Source organism: Taudactylus pleione, unplaced genomic scaffold (genome assembly GCF_031769625.1).
Source record: "Taudactylus pleione unplaced genomic scaffold, aTauple2 ptg000184l, whole genome shotgun sequence".
In the NCBI taxonomy this organism is placed as follows: Eukaryota; Metazoa; Chordata; class Amphibia; order Anura; family Myobatrachidae; genus Taudactylus; species Taudactylus pleione.
The window spans coordinates 2,478,684-2,501,355 of NW_028284586.1; the positions used below are offsets into that span (position 1 = coordinate 2,478,684).

General features: G+C 43.9%; 1 protein-coding gene across 2 annotated transcripts in view; it reads left to right on the plus strand.

The window, feature by feature from the left end:
- The window catches only part of LOC148519693 (acyl-coenzyme A synthetase ACSM3, mitochondrial-like), a 64,040-nt gene that overhangs the window by 32,689 nt on the left and 8,679 nt on the right, over positions 1 to 22,672 (plus strand). For both annotated transcript variants that reach the window (XM_088476155.1, XM_088476154.1), the window contains exons 2-10: positions 106 to 327; positions 5,233 to 5,443; positions 7,276 to 7,483; positions 7,562 to 7,705; positions 13,038 to 13,194; positions 16,072 to 16,151; positions 17,162 to 17,285; positions 20,656 to 20,736; positions 22,173 to 22,274. In XM_088476155.1, the coding sequence (XP_088332281.1) occupies positions 124 to 327; positions 5,233 to 5,443; positions 7,276 to 7,483; positions 7,562 to 7,705; positions 13,038 to 13,194; positions 16,072 to 16,151; positions 17,162 to 17,285; positions 20,656 to 20,736; positions 22,173 to 22,274 (1,311 nt within the window). In that variant the 5' untranslated portion in view covers positions 106 to 123. The remainder of the gene's footprint in view (positions 1 to 105; positions 328 to 5,232; positions 5,444 to 7,275; positions 7,484 to 7,561; positions 7,706 to 13,037; positions 13,195 to 16,071; positions 16,152 to 17,161; positions 17,286 to 20,655; positions 20,737 to 22,172; positions 22,275 to 22,672) is intronic.

Sequence of the window (22,672 nt, forward strand, 5' to 3'; positions counted from 1 at the left end):
ATAACTTTTGTGTATGATGATACATTGCTTTTGCAGCTTTGATAAAAAAGTTATATTTTTTTTCCTTAACCCTTTTTTTTACATTTCCGATTTGTTTTTGTATAGGCACACAATCTGTCCACTATGAAAATTCTTCTTAAAGTCAAAGGATTCACCACCCATTATACCTCAAGAGTATGTTCCAGATTAATCAGCCAGCACCAACAGTGCTTTACCCTGCACAATTTTTCAGATTATGAGAACATTAAACAAAATTACAAACCTGAAGTGCCAGAATATTTCAATTTTGCAAGTGACATCTTAGACAAGTGGTCTGCTGCTGAGAAGGTAATTTTTTATGATGTTTACTTAAAGTTATGACCTTAATTTTATGTACTTATCTAATGTAACCAACTTTGGGCCTGTGTCAGTACAGGATGCACTTTTGGATAGTCACAGATTCCCGATTCTCGGGAATCTGCACATGTGCAGGACCCATTCTAGCCATGCGCAGAACGGGTCCTGCGAGATTGCATGCAGGCCCCCTTGTGCCTCTGCCTGATTGACAGGCAGAGGCATTCGCGGAGTGGGGACGGCCTGCGTTCCCAGAAAAGAGTGTGTTGTCCCCTGTGCGTCTGAATAGACACCTCTCAGTTACTGCCAATGAACACCCATTACATTTCTGATACTGTGCATCTCAATCTCTACTGCAATTCTGTGGGCCGTATGCAATGTGCGACTTTTTATCTGCTTAGAAGTAGCTGAAAAACATTGATCATTTGCGCGAATATCGGCATTGGGTCTGACTCAGAATCTGGCCACAAAACTCTATAATTACAGTATACCCCACCTTGACTACTGCAACCTCCTCCTATATGGCATTCCCCACCAACATCTTTCCGCAATTCAATCCATAAAAAAATGCAGCTACAAGGCTGATGCTCCACCCTCGACTTTGTAAATCACTGGCTCCCCATGTACTGCATAATCCTATCAGATTCCTCACCCTTACCTTCAGAGCTCTCATAAACAAACTAGGGCAGGGCGAGCGGGGGCACGTGCCCTGGGCGCTGTGGGACCGGTAGCGGGAGGGGGCGCCGCCGGCCCGTCTTTGTTACCCAGTGTAGTGCCGACCGCAGTGAGTGCGGTCAGCGCTACACATTTACACAGGACCGGCGCTAGGCTTCCCAGTGCCGGTCCTGTGTTGCACAGCCGAGCCCCTTCCCTCCCCCTGAGTGCTTGCCCATTAGCGCCAGGCGGAGGGTGGGAGGCAGGCTCAGGCTGTGCATTCTAACACACACATCGCCGCCAGTGTGGCGGCGATGTGTGTGTTAAACAGGTGCCAATGAGAGTCAGACAGACTCTCATTGACTACTGCAGCGCCCACTGCAAGAGCCGGGCTGGAGATCACTCATGAGCTCTGCCTTCAGGCTCTTGCAGTGGGTAATGGGAGACATCATGACGTCTCTCCCATAATGCAGAGCGCGCCAGCCCGGGAGGGCTGACGTGCGGACAGCAGCGATGGAAGTGGGAGTCGGAGCACAAATGTGGATGCAAGTAAGTTTTATTTTATTGCTGTGTATTTGGGGGGGGGCACCTCTACTGGGGGCACTAATCGGGGAGACTACTACTGGGGGCAGTAATCGGGGGACTACTACTGGGGGCAGTAATCGGGGGGACTACTACTGGAGGCAGTAATCGGGGGGACTACTACAGGGGGCAGTAATCGGGGGGACTACTACAGGGGGCACCACTGGGGGGAACCTCTACTGGGGGCACTAATTGGGGGGACTACTACTGGAGGCACCACTGGGGGGACCTCTACTGGGGGCAGTAATCGGGGGGACTACTACTGAGGGCAGTAATCGGGGGACTACTACTGGGGGCAGTAATCGGGGGACTACTACAGGGGGCAGTAATCGGGGGGACTTCTACTGGGGGCACCACTGGGGGAGAACCTCTACTGGGGGCACTAATTGGGGGAACTACTACTGGAGGCACCACTGGGGGGACCTCAACTGGGGGCACTAATCGGGGGGACTACTACTGGGGACAGTAATCGGGAGGACTACTACTGGGGGCAGTAATCGGGGGGACTACTACTGGGGGCAGTGATCGGGGGGACTACTACTGGGGGCAGTCAAATCGGGGGGACTACTACTCGGGGCAGTAATCAGGGGGACCTCTACTGGGGGCACTCCATCCGGGACCACTACTGGGGAGACTACCACTGGGGGCACTATATAAAGGGCACTGCATAGGGGAGGACTACTACTGGGGGCACTATATATAGGGCACTCCATAGGGGGGGACTACTACTGGGGGCACTATATAAAGGGCATTGCATAGGGGGGGACTACTACTGGGGGCACTATATAAAGGGCACTGCATAGGGGGACCACTACTGGAGGCACTGCTACTGGAGGCACTATATAAGGGGCTTACTACTGGAGGCACAAGAGACACTGCACTGGGGGCACTAAATAAGGAGCACCACTATACAAGGCGCACTGGATAGTGGGGTCCACTACTGGGGGCTGCATAAAGGGGATTACTACTGGGAGCACTGTATAAGGGGCACAATTGGGGGCCTTCATAAGGGGGACCACTACTGGGGACATTGGATACTGGGGGTACTGTACAAGGTGCACTACTGTGGACCTGCATAAGAGGGACCACTACTGGGGGCACTGTATAAGGAGCACTACAGGTGTTAAGGTGCATATGGAAAGGAATGTTAAGAGTGACGAGAAAGGGGTATATGTGTCCTGTTGACACGCCCCATTTTTAAGTGACCCTGTCCCTTGTGGCCACATCCATTTCAGCGCGCGCATACAGGGGGGGGGCTCCATTTTAAAATTTGCCCTGGGCTCCAAATACCCTAGTTACGCCACTGCTCACATCTCTCAATAATCTCTCTCAAAATCTTACATCTACTGCTGACCAGCTCCTCATCTCATCTCTGGTAACCACCTTGCACTCCCACCGCTAGCTATTTGTGCAATCTCCTACCACGCATGGTCACACTCTCCAACAGGCTTCAAAACAATAAGTACTTTGTGAAAATCCATCTCTTAATTAGAGCTTATACAGCAGGATTGTAGACTTTAGGAATATTGAGCAGAGACTGTTATCTTCGGAATCACCCTATCGTAGGGGTGGGCAATATGCGCCCCTCCAGCTGCTGATGAACTACACATCCCAGCATGCCCTGCAAGAGTTTTAGCATGGCCAAATAGCAAAACTGTGGCAAGGCATGCTGGGATGTGTAGTTCTAAAACAGCTGGAGGGCCGCTTATTGCCCACTCCTGCCCTATCGCATAAGCTGAGTCCTGTCTTCACACAATAGTAAGTAAAAAGCTTTACCATATCCTATGGTTAAGTCACTAATGGAGATATGCTAGTAATAAAGGTTGATCCCTGCAAGAGAGGGGTCATTGGGTGTGTCATGCGGGAGGTTCATTAATTCTGGCGGGCGTCGCAATACTCAGGTCTGTTGCTAGTCAGTGGGTGCTGGTGCCAGTCAGCTCTCCGGGCTCCATTGCTAATTGCTAGGCAGCAGCTTCTCTTCTGCTTCAAGGAACAGCACAGTTACAGCTGCTTAGTATCAAGTGACCCTGGTGTACTATAAACCTTGAGTATGTTTCAGGGGCGATCTCCCATAGCAAAGGCCAATAGTGGTATGGCAGTGATTCCTGAATAACAGATTTGTATGACAATAATAGCAAACTGGAAAGTAATGGACCTGATAAACAATAATATGTGGCTCAGGTTAGAAGAGGATCCTGTCAGGGATTCCAGGACAACTGGTGTAGAAGCCAGAGGTAGCCGTGACATAGGTATGCAAATCACTGGCATCCATTGACAATTACCAGCCCTGAATGTAGCAAGAAATCCTGCAGCCTCTACCAGTGGGGCCATTGGCTTAATTCAGTGTAATAACATGGAGGTTACACTTTCTCAGGTTCTGGTGGGTTTCTCCCTGCTGCCCTTTTTCTCTCTCATGGTCTAAAGGGTTGGGTATGGGAGCCCGGCATTCGGGATGCCGGCTGTCAAAAGACGACAGCGGCATCCCGATGCTGACAATCCCAACAGGGGACATGTAAGTATACTAACCCGAACCCCCTTCACCCTCTAAGCCTATCCCTTCTCTTCTGCACCCTAACCCTCCCTACCCCGCACCCAAACCCTCTCGGTTAGTGCCTAAACCTAATCCCCCCCAGTGGTGCCTAACTCTAACCTCCCCCCTCTTGCAGCCTAAACCCCAGGATGCCTAAACCTAACCCCAATCCCCAACCCCCCCCCTCCCCGCAACTAATAGCCAAGGGTGCCTGCAATACTTACGATCGGTATGCCGATGGGCATTTCCACTCATGTCGGGATTTCGGTGCTGGAATTTTATCAGCTGGCATGCAGATGGTAGGTGATGTACCTACATCCCGTCTAAAGATATACTGCTATGTTAATGAAATTCTGAATTGTCTGTAGTACGCAAATTACACTATAAGCTTTGAAGAGAAGGGTCTTATGTGTTTGAATACAGGACCTCATTCAGAGCCGGACGCTATTTGCGGACGCTTGTTCAGAAAAAGGGGCCGGATATTTAAATTGAGCGCTCGCTCTTTGCGGTCTGTGGACGCCTCTATGTCTGAGCGAGCGTCCGAAACATGCGCTCGCTATTTTGTAAAGATGCCCCTTGGCCGTTCGCATCATACGTCATCTCCGCTATTTATTAGATTAATCGAGTACATCGAAAGGCATCTGAACTGCTCGCAGTGCTTGTGGTAGGTTTTACTTCCCGCAATCACTGCGAGCAGTTCAGGCTAAAAGACAACGAAGTGACGTGGTTAATGACACTGCTTTGTTAATTATGCACACCCATTAAACACCCGTTTTGACCGTTTGGCACACCTGCGTTCGGATCTCCACTCCCCCGTTTTCAAGCACCTTCCCCTGTTACCACACACAAACGCCTCATTCTGTCACTCAAATTAGCAACCCCTCGCTGTTTTACGAGCGCACGATTTCCGAACACAATGACTGGTTGGCGCATACGCATTACGACCCATACGCATATGTGCGAACATCGCTCGGAGCGAACGAGCGGCCGCTTATGGGCGACTCTGAATCAGGCCCACAGTTCTTATACATAGCTATATATATATATATATATATATATATATATATAAATAAATAAATGTGGACTATATTGGTGCTGTATGAAGGTTAATAATTACTATGTTCTTTTCCCAGGATGGCAGCAGAAGTTCCAACCCTGCTTTATGGTGGATAGATGGTCAAGGAAAAGAGATCAAATGGAGCTTTGATGAGCTTGGGTTCCACTCCAGGAAAGTGGCTAACATACTTTCTGATGCTTGTGACTTGAAACCAGGGGACAGAGTTATCGTGATCCTGCCCCGGTTGCCAGAATGGTGGCTGTTCAATGTTGCTTGTATAAGAGCAGGTGAGTACATTTCAACAGCTGGACTCCTCAGACCAGAGTTCACCTCTGACCATTTAAAAGGCTTGAAGTCATTCCATCGGGGGATTTGCTGCAGTTTAGTTTGTGTAGTTGTTCATTGTTTGTGAGGCAGTTGGTAATTGCATTTGAAATAATATCTGCAATAAAGCTACTGTAACACTTACTCAAACAATTTGCCTTTTTTTTTGTGACCCCCAGAAGTAACTTTTGTGGGAGTGTCTGTGAATTTCAGTAATAGTTGTCTAGCTTTGTATCTTTTCAAAATGATTTCAAGTAGGGAAAAGACAACCCACAGTGACATTACAGCACTAGGTGCAATGGGGTATGCAGTCGTGATGCCAACCGTCGGCAACCCGACTGTCTAATCCCGGCAAGGGTCTAATGACACCTGTGTCGCCCCTGTCTGTCTGCCCTTCCCCTTTAGAATGTAAGCTCTCACGAGCAGGGCCCTCGTCCCTCATGTGCTTCTCCTCCCCCTACTTATAGTATCATTAACTCCTAACTCCCCACAACGGCACCTAACACCTGGTTGCTCATGTCCTGCTGTTTGTGTTTTGCAGCTGAGTTTATAACCTTGTCCTTGTCCTGCATTGTTTTGTATTACTATTAACTGTTTTTCTTGTGTGCTCATTTATGTACTGTGTAAGGCGCTGCGGAACCTTTGTGGCGCCATATAAATAAAGGATAATAATAATAATGACAGGTGTCGAAATCCTGACGCCTGTCATTTTACCTACGCCGGGAGCCCGATGCCCGGCATTCCGATCGAACGTAAGTCGGGCACCGGGGTGGGGTTAGCTTAGGGGCTCCCGGGGGGGACTTAGGGTTAGGCACCCCCCGGGAGGGTTAGGCTAGGGGAAGGGGGGGTTAGGCACCCCCCGGGAGACATAGGTTTAGGCTGCGGGGAAGGGGGGTTAGTTTTAGGCACTCACAGGGGGGGTTGGCACTTGGGGGGGTGTTAGGGTTAGGCACCCCTAAGTGGGGTTAGTGGGGGGGGTTAGGTTGGTAAATACAAAAATAGGTACCTGTCGGGAATCGAAATTAGAACCAACGGTTTTCCAGTGTCCGGCGGTATTTCATAACGATCCCGTGCAATGGTTGTGGTAGAGAACTGCATGTACAATAATTCATTGCTGCATGTGCTACTTACTTGTATCGTCACCAACAAGCTCCCTACTGCTAACAGCTGCAGAGAAGGTTAAAGGGGGTTTGAGGTCAGTGCGGGCAGGCCATACAACCCTAAAACTGCATAGCAGTGCCTGTAACCCACCTATTGCCAGATTAAACAATATTAAACCACAGGAGGCAGGCACCATGTTGTGTTGGCAACTAAGATTTTTGTGGCCTAATAGTAACAACATGTTCAGACCCTCCAACATGACCTGTTCCATTAGGTACAAAATGCTCTGCTTCTGGACTTCCCTCTTAATTGATGATTGCAGCCACCTGTGGTGAAACACTTGTCTCATCAATCACCTAGTTTAACACAGGTGACTGCATTCAATAATTAGGTGGGAAATCCAGGAGCAGAGCATTCTGTAACTAATGGAACGGGTCATGTTGGAGGGTAAGCATGTTTGTAAGTGATAATGGATTTTAACCTATCCAAAGACAACAATTATATAGAGATCAAAGACCATGCGCCTCTTACAATATGTATGGGGGTAGTGTCATTGCGGGGGGGTGGGTCCCATACTGAAGCTGTTTAGCAATGTTTCCTGAAGGTCATATAATGATGTGATTTCTGCAAATAAGAAAAATTATAAAAGCCAAATATATTACTATTATTAAATTGTGAATTCTTTATCTCACAGGTTTGGTTTTAATTCCTGGCACAACACAACTTACAGCAAAGGATATTTTGCAGAGGCTACAAGCATCAAACGCAAAGTGTATTATTGCTAGTGATGCCCAGGTGCCCATGATAGATGCCATTTCCGCACAAGCTCCATTTCTAAAAACAAAAATGGTCATCTCTGGAAGACGGAGTGAAGGGTGGCTGAACTTCCAAGAGCTCTTTCAGTAGGTCCCTTGTAATAGGCATGTTCTACTGCCACCAGCGAAACTGTAATAATGATACTTTATTTGAATTGATTTAAGGGCAGCCAATGACAAGAACACATGTATCAGAACAAAGAGCACAGATCCAATGACCATCTATTTCACTAGTGGAACAACAGGTGCTCCAAAAATGACAGAGCATAGTCACTGCAGCTATGGGCTCGGGCTGGCTGTGAATGGGAGGTAAGTTACTAAGTAGAGGAAGAATATAAATGACATATTTCTGTGCTTGAAAATATAGTTTTAATCCAAATTTATTTTAGCAAATGACTGTCAGCATTGCAGCCTTGCTTTGCAGAAACCCACCGTTCGGATTGGTGCAATCGGTATCCAATCAGAATGTCAACTTTCAATAGGTTGACATTCAGAATGTTGACACCAGAGTGACGAGAGTCAGAATGTCGACATGGCCTTCAGGTCGACAACCATTACGCCAACATGCAATAAGGTTGACATTGTTAAAATATCATTGCGTTCATAATGTCGACAAGTTAGTGTCAACCTTTTTTTACATATTTTTAAGGTAACATCATATGGTTATCAAACAACCTTGATGATTTCTAACATCCAAATAGTTTACCACAAAGACCCGTATTCAATTTGAGGCGAAAAGCCGAGATCGGCGAAAAAGTTTCACCAATGACGTCATTTCGCCAGGCGGAAAAGTATCGCTGTATTCAATTTGAAAGACTTACCGCCTAGGCTGAAAGTCAATGCAATGTAATAGGCGGAAAAGTTTCGCCTATGAATAGCAGGCGGAAAAAAGTGTAGAATTGGGGTTTTGGAGTGCAACGTTGCGGGAACCACCATGCAGACTTCAGACAGTCCCCCAAAAGGTAAACTGTGTCAAATTTTTTTTTTAAAAAGGCACTTAAGAACACCCCAAAAAAAAATCACTGTCATTTTGGGGTGAAAAAAAAAATGTTGGAGGACAAAGTTAAAAACTAGCGAACTAGAGTTTGGGGGGGTCCCTAAGTATGCCCCTTGTGTTTTTTTCATTGCAGGGGCTTGTGGCAGGAGGATTTTTCATGATTTTTAAAACTTAACTTTAGCAACTTTAAAATATGCTGACCCCCATTTTCAAGTACCCCAAATTTGCTGGGATAAGTTATTTTCTGCAAAATAACCTCCTGAATACTATTCTGCACCACTTATAGAAAAACGCTATTTAGCAGCTATTGAGCCCGTTTAAAAACAACAAATACATTCAGCAAGCCAAATCGGGGGGTACCATAGGGAACCCCCATGTCAGAGCATCTTTTGGGGGGTATCAGGCTGATTTCCCCAAATCTGATAGGACTTTTCGCTTGTTTAAGTTTCGCCGGGTCCCGTTTTTGCATACTTTCAAATTGAATACGGGGATACGCGGGCACACGCGCGATTCTTTTCCGCCTGCAAAACATGCGATGTAGGCGAAAAGTCCGGGAGGCGGAAAAGTATTGCGGGTCCGCTCAAACTGAATACGGCTCTATGTGTGCATTATCCCACATATAATAAGAGTTTAGCACATTTTAAGCTCTGTTTGCATATTAAATTACATTTGTAAAAGTCATGAAGCCCATACATCAGCAATCAATTGAGGCAATTCCCCGTTTTGTAGATGATTGTGTAATAATATCTGTAATGTAAATTTATGGGGTTCACCAATCCCTGACTCCAACCAAAAAGTGATCAGATTCTGTAAATCAGGTTGTCCAACATGTTGGATTTCACCGACCAATCGGGGCTGTACAGTAGTGGAATTAATTCTGGACACTTTTAATAAAAAAAAGTTTTATTTGATATTTAAGCAGAAAATTCATATTCTGTTATACCAAATCAATACTTTAATGTTTTTATTTTAATCTATGATGTTTCTACTTAATATTTTAACATGATTTTTCAGAGAGAGAGAGGAAACAGAGAGAAGGGAATGGAGCGATAGAGTGGGAGAAAGAAAAGAGAGAGAGAGAGAGAGAGCGAAGGTTTTGAAATACACTTACCAGCCACTGTCAGTGGTGAAGATGCAGGCTGTCACCAGTCACAGCAGGCAGCATGCTGACAGGATCCGGGAGCAGGTCCCACACAACATCCATGCAGGCTCATGTGCTTTGTTCAGCACTCAATTCATCCAGACTGTGGCAGCCTTTACAATCAATCCTCAAAGCTAGTTACAGCTCTGGTCAAAGTGTGAATAACGACTAAAATGGCTCTGAATACCTCGAAAAGTGTTGACTGGTCGCCTGGGAAGAGAGGCAAAGCCATGATGCTTCGTGAGGAAGGGTATACCTACGAAGAAATTACAAAGAGGTTGGGTGGTGGGACAACAAAGTCAGGTGTAAGGAAACTCTGCATATGGGTTGCGAGCAGTGGATCGACGAAATCGTCCGCCAGACCAAAATCAACATCTTTGGGAGTGATGGAGTGAAAATTGTTCGGTGTCGGGCTGAGGAAGATCTTTTGCCCGAGTGCAACACGGCAACTATGAAGCACCCAGTGAGTTTGATGGTGTGGGGCAGCATGGCCAGCCATTGTGTGGGACGTTTGGCTGTCGTTGATGGCAATATCTTTGCCAAAAAGTATCAAGAAGCAGTGCTGGAGGCGAAACTGTTGCCCACAATCGAGGATTTGTTCGAAATTGACCCACGGAAGTGTATCTTTCAGCAGGATGGAGCGCCATGCCACACCGCCAACAGTTCCATGAAGTGGTTCGGTGATCATCAAATCACTGTCTTGCCTTGGCCAGGAAATAGTCCGGATTTAAATCCGATAGAAAATCTTTGGTCAAGGTTTAAAGTGATGGTATCACGAAAAAATCCAAGTAACAAGAGAGAGCTGGTCGAAGCCATAATCCAGGCCTGGTACCATGTAATTTCACCTGAAGATTTGGGACGTCTGGTTCACTCGATGCCTCGACTAATCAAAGCTGTACGTAAAAACAGAGGATATCCAATGAAATATTAATTTTGTGTATTGCTGAAATTGCATTTTTTTTTTTCCGGAATAACAGCATACCTGTAAAACTGTGGTTTTACTGAATTTTTCACTGGAAATTTGACAAATGACAACTTAAAAATAAATCATAATAATTATACTCACATATACTTAGATTGGAATATAAATTATAAGTGATTATAATATAAAAATAATGACTAAACGCAAAATTTTCAAAATTTCCTAAAAGTGACCAGAATTAATTCCACTAGTGTAGATTGCTAGTGTATGGTAACGATCAGCTGATTTGCCAACAGTTACTAATAAAATGATGAGCCTTTCACGATTGGTGGGTATGTTATTTGCTGAAAATGATCAGCAAATCACTAAAAACTATCTGTAATGTATGGGCGCAGATTGGTGGATTGGAGAATCGTGACATCAGGGGGAAAAATGCAGAATCGTTGATTAATTTTTTTTCCCTGATTGTAGATATATTGGCCCCATTTGGTAGAGTGCCAAATTTATTGTCTGTCTCTTAATTCTCATCTTCACCATAGTCGGCTGTCATCTTGTTCATATAGTGCAACTCTCTAACATACAATAGCTTTTGCCTAGTCTGGCATAATAGGGATCTTTCAAACATCAGTGGCGGCATCACCATGTTGGAGCGCTATGAATGTATAAGAAAGAGAGCAGACAAATAGGTAGTTCTCATTATTCCTTAAGTCTTCTCATAACCTGCATAGATGGATAATATAAAACTACTACTATATATATATATCCTTTCACCTAGGCACAATTAAAAATGTATTGCATTGTTAAAATTAGAGTGCTATAAAGGACAATGCTGTAAATAACATTCTATGGGCTTAGAAGTGTCACCGGGCCTTGGACCTCAGTGTAACATTGAAATCTTCAAAGTCACAGGAGCTTTATGGAACAAAACCAACTCCACACTCCAAGGCGCATTAGACAATCTTATCAAAGCTCTTTACCTTAAATTTACTATTTTCCAACTGACATTATCAAACTACTACGATCATAAAGGCACCCACAAAAAGTGCTTAACTGTACTTAGAGGAAACCTTTCTATCTGTGCAGACTATGATCATATTAGGGAAATCTATATTATGTGGGTGTGTGTAATGGCGTCCTCCTATATAGAGCTGCCTGTTACGCTTGCGAAGAACAGTACCCCTACTGCATAAAATTCAGAACACATACATAGAAAATATACAAACGTCTCAAAGGTGCTATAGGTGCCCACAAATATAGTCACAATGATACCTTTCCGTAATGTCAGTTTGGGAAGAAAAAATTCTGTCCTGTCTTTTTCTTTCATATATATAGTCAATAGACAACAATCCTGATTTTTATCTTTTAGTTCATCAAACAGGTGCTGTAACATGGGTTTCTTCCTATTGAAAACTTCCCTTGTACTGTGCTGGACAATCAATCCACAAAATATAAAAAACAAACAAAAATATAGTGCAGTGCATTTTTGTAAGGCGAAAATGTATTAATAACAATTTAAAAAAGATGTGTAAATGAATATGGACAACTCAGAAAATCCCTTTTCAAGTGATTAACACAATATAAGTGCAATTGATGAAAATATTAAATTCCTCATTGATACGTTCCTCAATAGGTGTAATGTATGGACCCATACCTTGATAGCTACAAGATAAGGAGCAATAGTTTAGGCATAAAACAGGGGAGTTCCGGATAACTCCACTGTTTCCTAGATGTCAAAACATGAAATATGCACCCACTATTCCCAGCTGCCCGTCGGCTCTCAGGGTATCATATGGTATCGTAAAGATGCAGGTGAGACATCAATACTTCCAACGAGTTTCGAGTTTGTAACAACTCTTCCTCAAGGCTGTGAGAGCAGACGGGCAGCTGGGAATAGTGGGTGCATATTTCCTGTTTTGACATCTAGGAAACTGAGTGGAGTTATCCGGAACTCCCCTGTTTTATGCCTACACTATTGCTCCTTATCTTGGAGCTATCAAGCCACCTATTGAGGAACGGGTCCTATTGAGGAGCGGGTCCACCTATTGAGGAACGTATCAATGAGGCATTTAATATTTTCATCAATTGCACTTACAGTATATTGTGTTAATCACGTGAAAAGGGATTTTCTGTGCTATCCATATTCATTCACACATCTTATCTTTTTTAAATTGTTATTAATACATTTTCACCTTACAAATACGTACTGCACTACCAGCACACTACAAGGGAAGTTTTCAATAGGAAGAAATCCTCGTTACAGCACCTGTTTGATGAACTAAAAGAAACAAAATCTGGATTGTTGTCTATTGACTCTATACGAAAGAAAAAGACAGGACAGAGTGTTTTCTCCCTAACCTGACATTACAAGAAGGTATCATTGTGACTATATTTTTGGGCACCTATAGCGTCTTTGAAACGTTTGTATATTTTCTATGTATGTGTTATGATCAAATTAGGGATTGCCATCTCTTTCTCTGCTCTCTGACCCTGGCTAAAACTTCAACGTCATATCTTACTGCCAATGACGGCACACCGGTCCCTTACGGCTAAGAGATTCTTACACTTGTATTTTTCAATACAGGTATTGGCTAGATTTGACTCCGTCAGATGTGTTCTGGAATACATCAGATACAGGCTGGGCAAAATCAGCATGGAGCAGTGTCTTTGCTCCTTGGATTCAGGGCTCGTGTGTGTTTGTCCACAGTACGCCTCGGTTTGACCCAGTTGTCATATTGGAAGTAAGTCGACGTGAAAATTATTTCTTCAAAGCATTTATAAAAATGGGCAGAACCCTTGTTTGAAAATGATATTTCTTAGATTCTGTCCTTGCAGACTGTGATGAAGTGGAATACTTTTCAACAGCATGTGCTAATGTCTTATTAGACTATGGAACCAGTTACTGCAGTTTAATAGAAATACATCTTTTTGGGTTGGATGCAATTGGCCTCGGTAATTCACCGCATGAGGAAAAAGGTGGGAGCTATGGGTTAACGCTTTTGTGGCACCCGCAGTAAGGGCACTTACCGCAGATTTTTGTTCGAGCCTCCCTCAGGCTGGAACAGAAATTTGCTTTAAATGCAGATTGCGAGCTGTAATTGAATAGCCCCGGTAGTGTAATTAGCCCACGGTTAATTACCGCTGCTAAATGAATCTGGCCCAAAGAAGCACAGTGATTTCAATACTGTGAAAATCTTTACACTGTAAAATCTAACTATACTTCATAAGGAAAATGATATTACTAAAGGAGTAATATTATCCAGTAATGAACCTGTCATGATTTATTTTCTGTTTTGTTTTTAGCTTAGAGCTGTTTCACAAAGTAATTGGGTAACATTTGGGTATTCTGTGCAAACAATTGTTTTGGGGAATTTCCGTAATGCTATAGGGTTGGGTATATTTATTCAACATGAATATGTCAACATGGTCGTAATGTGTCAACATTCATGTTGACACTGATGAACTGTCGACATTAGAATGTTAAAAAAAACAACTGTATGTCCTAATGCAGCAGTTAACTTGGTAGCTGATCTATGCTGGCTCCGGCTGTGTTTTATGACTTTCGGCTGTTATCCAGCAGTGAGTAGTGCTAACCCTCCTTCTAGTGCCTAACCATCTCCTCCCCCAGCCTAAACCGAACCCTTCCCCTGGTTCCTAACCCTCCTCTCCCGCAGCCTAACCCTCCCACAGCTTAACCCTCTGCCTAGTACCTAACCCCAAGCCTCCCATCCCACAGCCTAACCCTCTGCTCCCTGCAGAATGTTGACATTTCACATGCCGACAATGTGAACATGTTGGAATTCTGCAGATGTCGACAAGTTACTTTTTGAATGTCAACATAATGGTTGCATCACAATGTTATGTAGTCTTGATACTAGGAATTTACCAATGTAGGCAAGCGAGAAAGGAGGGCCTTCTAAAATAGCCAGTACTGATGGATTCATGGCAAAGTGAATCTAGCAATAGTTGCATAAGCAGTTACAAATACATACAGTTTATGTAGTATGGGGGCTGTTTATGGTCTTGTTTGCTTGAAAGAAAATGTTAATAATACAAATGTATCTACTAAACAGCTGTATCTTATGTTAATAAGTAAAATAGTTAAACTAGAGAAAATGTGATAGCTACAACCCTACTAAAGTCAGCTCTTACATAAAGTACTTATATTTTTTTATCACTACGTACAGAAATATTTATTTAACTTTTATATTGAATATCTTAAATTGGGTACACACTAGGACGACGGATCGGCCATGAGGCCGTTCTGACGATTGGTAAGTGCATACACACTTACCAATAGTCGGCCCGATATGTCCTGCCTGACATCACAACTGGCCAGACATTTACATGTGCTCACCCAGTTGTGATGACAGTCACTGGCGGCCACTGCAACAAGTGTACGAGCGGGCGGCTGACCACCCGTACATACAGCACAATGTGCCGATATATCTGCAGATATATCGGCCATCGGCTGTGCAGCACAGCCGACACGATATATCTGTGAACAACGTCGTTCACAGACATATCGGGGGTAGGTACTGATGTGCCTACGATATATCGGCTGTTCAGTTGAATGGCTGATATATTAGCCAGTGTGTACCCAGAATAAAACATTATGGACTTTTATTTCATAATAACAGTCCTTCGTGATTTCATGCTGAATTGTAATGGTAGGTTGCATAAAATAATAATGTGGATAGTTATGAAATGCTAATAATGTGCTTTATCAGCATCATACTACAATATTTCTATGCAAATTGGCACTAATCCACTGCTACACTGACTTTTGTTTCTACATCTAAGTAACGGACTGAGCTACAGAGAGAAGGGCAGACACATTGCACACTGAGGGGATTGTTTATGAAGCGGCGATTTTTGCAATTCTCATTGAGGTTCACCTCAAATTTAAAGTGGTGAATTAACATTAAGTGCAAAGCCCGGTGTCTTATGTACTCCATATTAGTGTATATTTTGAGGTTCCAAATGATATAGCCCATATTAGCATATGTCTAATAATACTCATTGTTTTCCATTTCATTAGTCATCAGAGAAAAAACATAGTACATCACTTCTCAAAATATAATTGGTAATCGTATTACAGTAATAGCAGGTAACTAACAATAACAATCCAATAAAGGAACCACATAGTTTCCATAACAGGAGTGTATATGGACCAAAATCAATATACATTATATACTCTTCCCCCCCACCCAGACATTGTCAGCAGTCTCCCGATTATATATATGAAAATTTTGGTATATATTAATTTGGGGAAGATAAAGAAATCAGGTTGGGGGTCATCTAGTAAAATGCGCGTCTCATACCAAGTGCATATCGGAAGCAGTTATGTATTTGACGTTTAAGGTCCAGGGTCAGAGAATCTATAAAACCTCCCACAATTGAAAAAAGGAGGCCATTTTGACTTCTTTATGTAGGGTGGCTTCCAGACAATCCATCTGAAAGGCGCAGAATAATTTATTTCTAAATAAAGAAACCGATGGGGGCTGTGGGCTGGTCCACATTTGGAGTGTGTAATAATAATCCTTATAACACAGGGAATGGTAAACAAATGGTATGGGCTGCTATGACTATGACCAATATTTCATGTTTTCACCCAGACATTGACCAACTACCCTGTTACAGTGTTCTGCTCCGCCCCGACCGCCTATCGTATGATGGTGCTGCACAACCTGACTAGGTAAACACAGGTCACACTTATCATTTAAATAACTAAAAGTCCAATTTATCTCTTCTAATGATATTATTGCAAGAATATTACTCAGTTCATTTTAATTACATTGTATTCAAGAAATTTATAACAGGCTGCCGAGATAACCTAGGTTGGACTGTGTTGTATAAGCTATGATTTGAAATATATTACTCACTAGTCCGCTGGCTATGTAACACTTAAAAGGCCTGGTCACTTAGGGTTTGCTGTAGCTCATACTGCATGCTTCCCGTGGTTACATTATACAATTTATTCAAAATAAATATTACAAATGAATAGAAGAGCAATACATATTATCTACAGGAACCATATAAGAACCTGAACATATAAATACATATACAAACAATACACTTTTTTTTTTAACTAAAAGGAAAAATATATTTCCTGAATAATCCATAGGGGAATCGGTATGAAATACAGACAGTCGGGATCCTGGCGGTCAGAATCCCAACGCCTGGATCCCGACAGGGTTAATATACCGACACTTGTTAGTCGGTATGCTAACCCTACCCTTCTCCCTATCCTAACCCTCCCTGGTGCCTGAACCTAACCCCCCCCCCCCTCCAGTGCCTAAACCTAACCTCCCCCTAGTGCCTAATCCCTAAACCTAACCCTCCCCCCAACCCCATTACTTACCTTCGGCATCCCAGCGGTCAGGATGCTGGTGCCGGGAATCTGACCAGCATCGGTATTCAGGCGCCGTAATGTAAGCGTGGGCATCCAGACCGCCGGGATGCCGAACGCATACCGTCCATAGGCATTATTCATATTTGTATACAAATTGGTATCAATTGGCCAATTTGGGGAATTGAATAAAAAAAAAAGGAATTATAAAACAGTTATGTTGTGTTTTTAGCATTACTATGGTTAACAGATGATGCTAAATAGTTTGATGTAGTTTTACATGGGGATAACTGGTGTTGCTATAATTGTTAATTGAACTACTATACTTGTTTCCTTTCTGTTTTTGACTTTAAAAGCTACAAGTTCAAGAGCCTCGGACATTGTGTGAGTGCTGGGGAGCCCTTAAACCCACAAGTAATGGAGCAGTGGAAAATCAGCACTGGCCTAGACATTTATGAAGGCTATGGTCAAACTGAAACAGTAAGTCCTAAAGAAAACAGACTTTGCCTAACATCTCTATAGCCTAACTTGTGTGTATACTGTACATCTCTATAATCTAACTGGTGTGCGTACTGTATATCTCTATATCCTAACTGGTGTGCGTACTGTACCTATCTATAGCCTAACTTGTGTGTATACTGTACATCTCTATAATCTAACTGGTGTGCGTACTGTATATCTCTATATCCTAACTGGTGTGCGTACTGTACCTATCTATAGCCTAACTTGTGTGCTTACTGTACATCTCTATAACCTAACTTGTGTGCATTCTAGATATCTATATAGCCTAACTTGTGTGTACTGTACATCTCTATAGCCTAACTTGTGTGCGTACTGTATCTCTCTATAACCTAACTTGTGTGTGTACTGTACATCTCTTTAGCCTAACTTGTGTGCATACTGTATATCTCTATAACGTAACTTGTGTGTGTACTGTACAACTCTATAGCCTAACTTGTGTGCAGTCCTTCAAGTAAAGAGCAATGCATTTTTGCTTTAAGCTGCACTCGTCGTCTCCAGTGGTGGCATCCATTTCAAAGGCTGAAGTGAAGTCCATGAAACAATAAAAATAGAGGTAGGGTCGTTAAGCGCAAACAGCAAGACAGTTCAAGCCTCAAGAAATCAAATAGAAGTTTTCACCTTCCTTCTGTAACAATTGGTTGAAGTTAATCCTTAACTGGCGATCTTTCTTGCTTAAGACATTAAAAAAAAAAACCCAGCACATAAAAATCAAAATAGTAAAAGAACATATAAAGTGTAGTAGTTCCAGTGATTGTAAACTACACCATATGATTTTGAGTTCAACCACTAAATAGTGCTGAAAAAGTTTTTAATAGATCTTAATTTGAAATTATGTGAAATACAGTGCTACAGTAATAACAATAATTACCCTCTGATGGGCTTAAGAGCGCATTTCATCCCCTTGGGGAAAAATACTTAGGAACTCCAAAGGTTTGGTATATAGGATGAAAATATATATACATAGTGCAATATTGCCCATAAAAATGTATTCTTATAAAAACATGCACACATTAGCATAAAGGCAGTTTAAAACAGAACAATAACTCCTTAGGCCAATTCCAGAGGTACAGGCTGCCTACCAGATGTAAGAGGAAAACAGGCTCATAGATATGGGTGTGGAAGTCCCGGACAATCCTCAGCCCAAAGACAAGCAGTGGATAGTGGGTAGGTTGTCGACGCGTTTCGATATTCTCTTTGTCAGGATGTGGAGCCTGTACCTCTGAAATATGTCCATATGCAGAGCTGTATACATCTTGAGCTATGTTTCTGGGGCATATGTGCCTGGTTTATGATGAATCATAAACATGAACTGCCCTATAGTGAGGCAAGAAATCCGACAGCTGGCGGGAGCATATGCGCATAATGGCTGGTTTGCATGAGCCGCGTTTCCGTGGGCACGCCTTACTAATGTTCACCTACAGATGGAACTTTGCACCATATGGTATGATTCGTAATTTTTCCCGAATTTTGCATTTTATTCACCTCGTAGCCGCATAGAGTCACTTACAGTGGTATACAATCGGGAAACCGGCTGTCTTAATACCGACAGGCGGCTTCCCGACTGTCATATCCCGGCGAGGGTGAAATGCCGGGCGTCTATATCTAGACGCCTGTCATTTCCCCGACGCCAGGAGACAGGCGCCCGGCATCCCGATCGAAGGGATGCCGGGCGCCGCGAGCGGACAGCCGCGGGGGGAGGGTTAGGTTTAGGACACCCGGGAGGGACTTAGGGCTAGGCACCCCCCCCGGGAGGGTTAGGCTAGGGGGAGAGGAGGGTCAGTTTATACTTCCCTTAGCGACGATCGGGATTTCCAGCGCTGTCGGGCTTCCGCTGCCGGGAACTCTGATTTTGTCAGCCAGGCGCTGCCGGGAATCGAACCGCGGCCGGTGGTATTTCATACCGATTCCCTTACAGTGAACCAGGGACACCCTAAATTAGTACTTTTGTTGTAAAGGAATTGGAATAAAGTCACAGATTAAGCATAACGATACATGGGGTGGGTCGCTCATGTCGGACCTGTATTTCACCCAGACCAGCAGTGTAGTCGCACACAGAAGTACATGCAATGCCAGTAATCAGTGTACCCTTGCATTGTACTTTTGTGGCATTAATTATGCAAATAAGAAAGTCTCTGGCGGGACTTAAGCTGGGTACACACTAAACTATGTGTGTACCCAGCGATGTGACTGACACCCCCCCAAACCCCTCCCCCCCGGGGACGGGCCAACATATCGGGCATCCGGTACACCGTTAGACGACCCGGTGCCCATGTCAGGACCTGCACATCCAGCCTCTTGGAGTGGTCAGTCGCATTGTCAGACTGAGCTGCATATAGGGCCGACCTGATTGTGAGGCTGACGACCTCGCCGGAGCACGCAACGCCTGACATACTGGGTACACAGTCGACGATTTTGACAATTTGTCGTTCCGATCCGTCGGAATCGGGCAAAGCGTTGAAAATATCGTTAAGTGTGTACCCAGCTTAAATCTCAGTCCGTAGCAAGCCAAATGAGGCCATTTGGTGCGACTTGAGGATAGGTGTCTCTGTACATGAGAACTCCCCTTCCCACCACCGTTCTGGTTGTAATTACACTGGCCCTGATTCAGAGCCGGACTCTTTCAGAGCGCTCGCTCTGAATCAGGGCGGCATTTTTTTTTTGTGCCGACCTCCTGGCCGCTCGCTAAGCTGTGGGTGACCACCAACAGCTTTTGCGAGCGGCCAGGTGATGGTCGTGACCATCGGGCTTGCGACGAGACCCTTGTGGTAGGGTCTCGTCCATCGCAAGCCCCAGTGGACTTCCTGCTCTAATAGAGCAGGAAGTCCACCTGACATCACTAGTGACTAGTGATGTCACCTGACATCATCACTGACTAGTGATGTCAGTAGGGCCGCTTTCCCTTGGGAACGCCTCCGTTTGTCCAGCTACCCCCCTGCCCGCCTCCAAAACGGGGCGAGCCGTCAATCACAATCGACAGCCACCCCGTTTTGGTGCGAGACCCGTAGCGACGGAGCGCCTGTCGCTGACCGGGTCTTGCGCATGCCGGAGGTGGCGCATGCGCATGGGGTAAACATCGATCCGCTTGCGACCGGGTCTGAATCAGCCCCACAGTCTGGGCATGCATAGGACTCACTCTGCATTGGCTCCAAGGGTGTTTAAGCATAATTTACTATAACTAATACATGCACAAATAATGAGGCAATTACCTCTCAAACACTTGTGTACTATTATGCAGAACCTACTACAGTGTAATGGTGTGAGGTTAGACCAGCACAATAGTAAACACTAATGCATCTGGAGACAGCTAACCACATTCATTATTGTCCAGGTTCTAATCTGTGGGACATTTAAAGGGATGAAGTGTAAGCCGGGATCCATGGGAAAGCCCTCTCCAGCCTATGATGTTCAGGTATTCTTCAGGGAAAATGTACTTTACTATTAACACTAACTTTGGGTTATGCTCTTATACTGTAAGTGAAAAGTAAAATTTGCTATGTACAAAGGGCCTGATTCAGGTTGCTTCATAAGGCTACGTTCACACGCACCCCACTCGCTGCAAAAATATGCTAATGAATACAATCACACGGCAACCGCAGCTCTATACCAAGACGCCCATCACTGTATAAAGCCGTCCACTTCCCATGACATGTATCCACAAGTCAGCGTAAACATCGGACCCATACGCACAGTTGTGGTTGACCTGACCCTACCGCACAAACTGCTAAACTTCCTGTTGCTATCTAGACCTCTGCCAGCGTATGCAATCGCAGGGGGTTACTTATGCACGCCCCTTTAACAGCGTTTAAATGCCCAGGCACGCCTGTGTTTCTCTGACCACCCCCCGTCACCACCCCCAAACAGTCTCTTCATGTCAATCACTCTGTGAAGACTATGCATGCTCACTACGATCGCTTCCCCATCACAACGGCCGATTCGCACATGCGTACTGTGTCTTATACGCAGAATGCAAACATCGGATGGCTGCATGCGAACGCAGCCTTGCAATCCAACCTGAATCAGGCCCAAAGAACATATTATATGGCTAAAGGCCAAAGTACAAATTATTTTTCCTAAATCATTGCACATATGCTCCCAAAGAGACCTACAATCTGATCAGAATCGCTTAAACGATAAGGTTTGTAATTACTATATTAGAAATTATGGGGGAAATCTCTATATCTTCCCTTTATTTCTAACCCAGAATTCAAAAATGGAAGGGCTTCATATTTAACGTATAGTGTGCTCATGGTGAGGTAATATAGGACTGCTTGTTAATAAGCCCACTAAGGGGCCTCTCATGTTCCAGGAGGCTATGGAGCGTTATCCCACATAAGCGGCATACCCTCTTGCATTTTTACAAGCCCAACACTAAATTAGTCCAGTTGTGCGGGTCATTTCAGACTTGGATTGGGATAATCCGTTAGATACTCTAATATGAAGTTTATGAAAGCAAGAGAAATTTGTATAGATTACACTTGTCTCCGCACTACATTTATACCTGATAATTCCCTTACGAGCCTTGCTCCTTGGCTTTCTCAGATCGAGCTCATGATAAAGCTTGCATATAGCTACTGTAATCCTCCTATACCGCAATGTTTTTGAACATTCTACGCAGGGCCTACTTATCTCCACACAGGAGGTTTGTGATAGGGAACTCGCCAAATTCGAATTGTTACAAGTGTGGCACTCAGCTGCCGCCAGGATAAATAATTGACTTAAAGGACTGTTATGTACATTTTACAGCAGTCTGACTTCTGTAGTAGGAGTTACTTATTGCATATTGTAAAATTATAGATGACTTTCCTTAACCCTGTTCATGGTTTCATTGAGGCTGTATTATTTTAGATAACTGATGGCGATGGCAACATCTTAGCCCCAGATCAAGAAGGCGATATTTCAATCCGGATATCGCCTGTAAAACCATTTTGTCTTTTCTCCCAATACACGGTAAGATCATTTATCTCTGCTTTAGATTGTAAGCACTCACGAGCAGGGCCCTCTTCCCTCATGTGCTTCTCCTCCCCTCACCAATAATGGAAATAAACCTATGGGTTCTGTCACCCCGCTGTTTTTTTTTTTGGTCTGTATGTATGATGGGGCGGGGGGAGGGTGTGTGTGTGTGTGTGTGTATATATATATATATATATATATATATATATATTATACACACACACAAAGGATTCCCTATTCAGTTGTATCACTTATGGAGCTAAAACATTGCTAGCGACAGGCGTAAAGATAATTTGTATGGTGGATTCGTTTTAAAGAAAGGACAATGATGTAGACAGAGTATTTGTTCTACTAAGCAGTACAAAATATTATTTTCCAGTAAAGTTATTACTGAT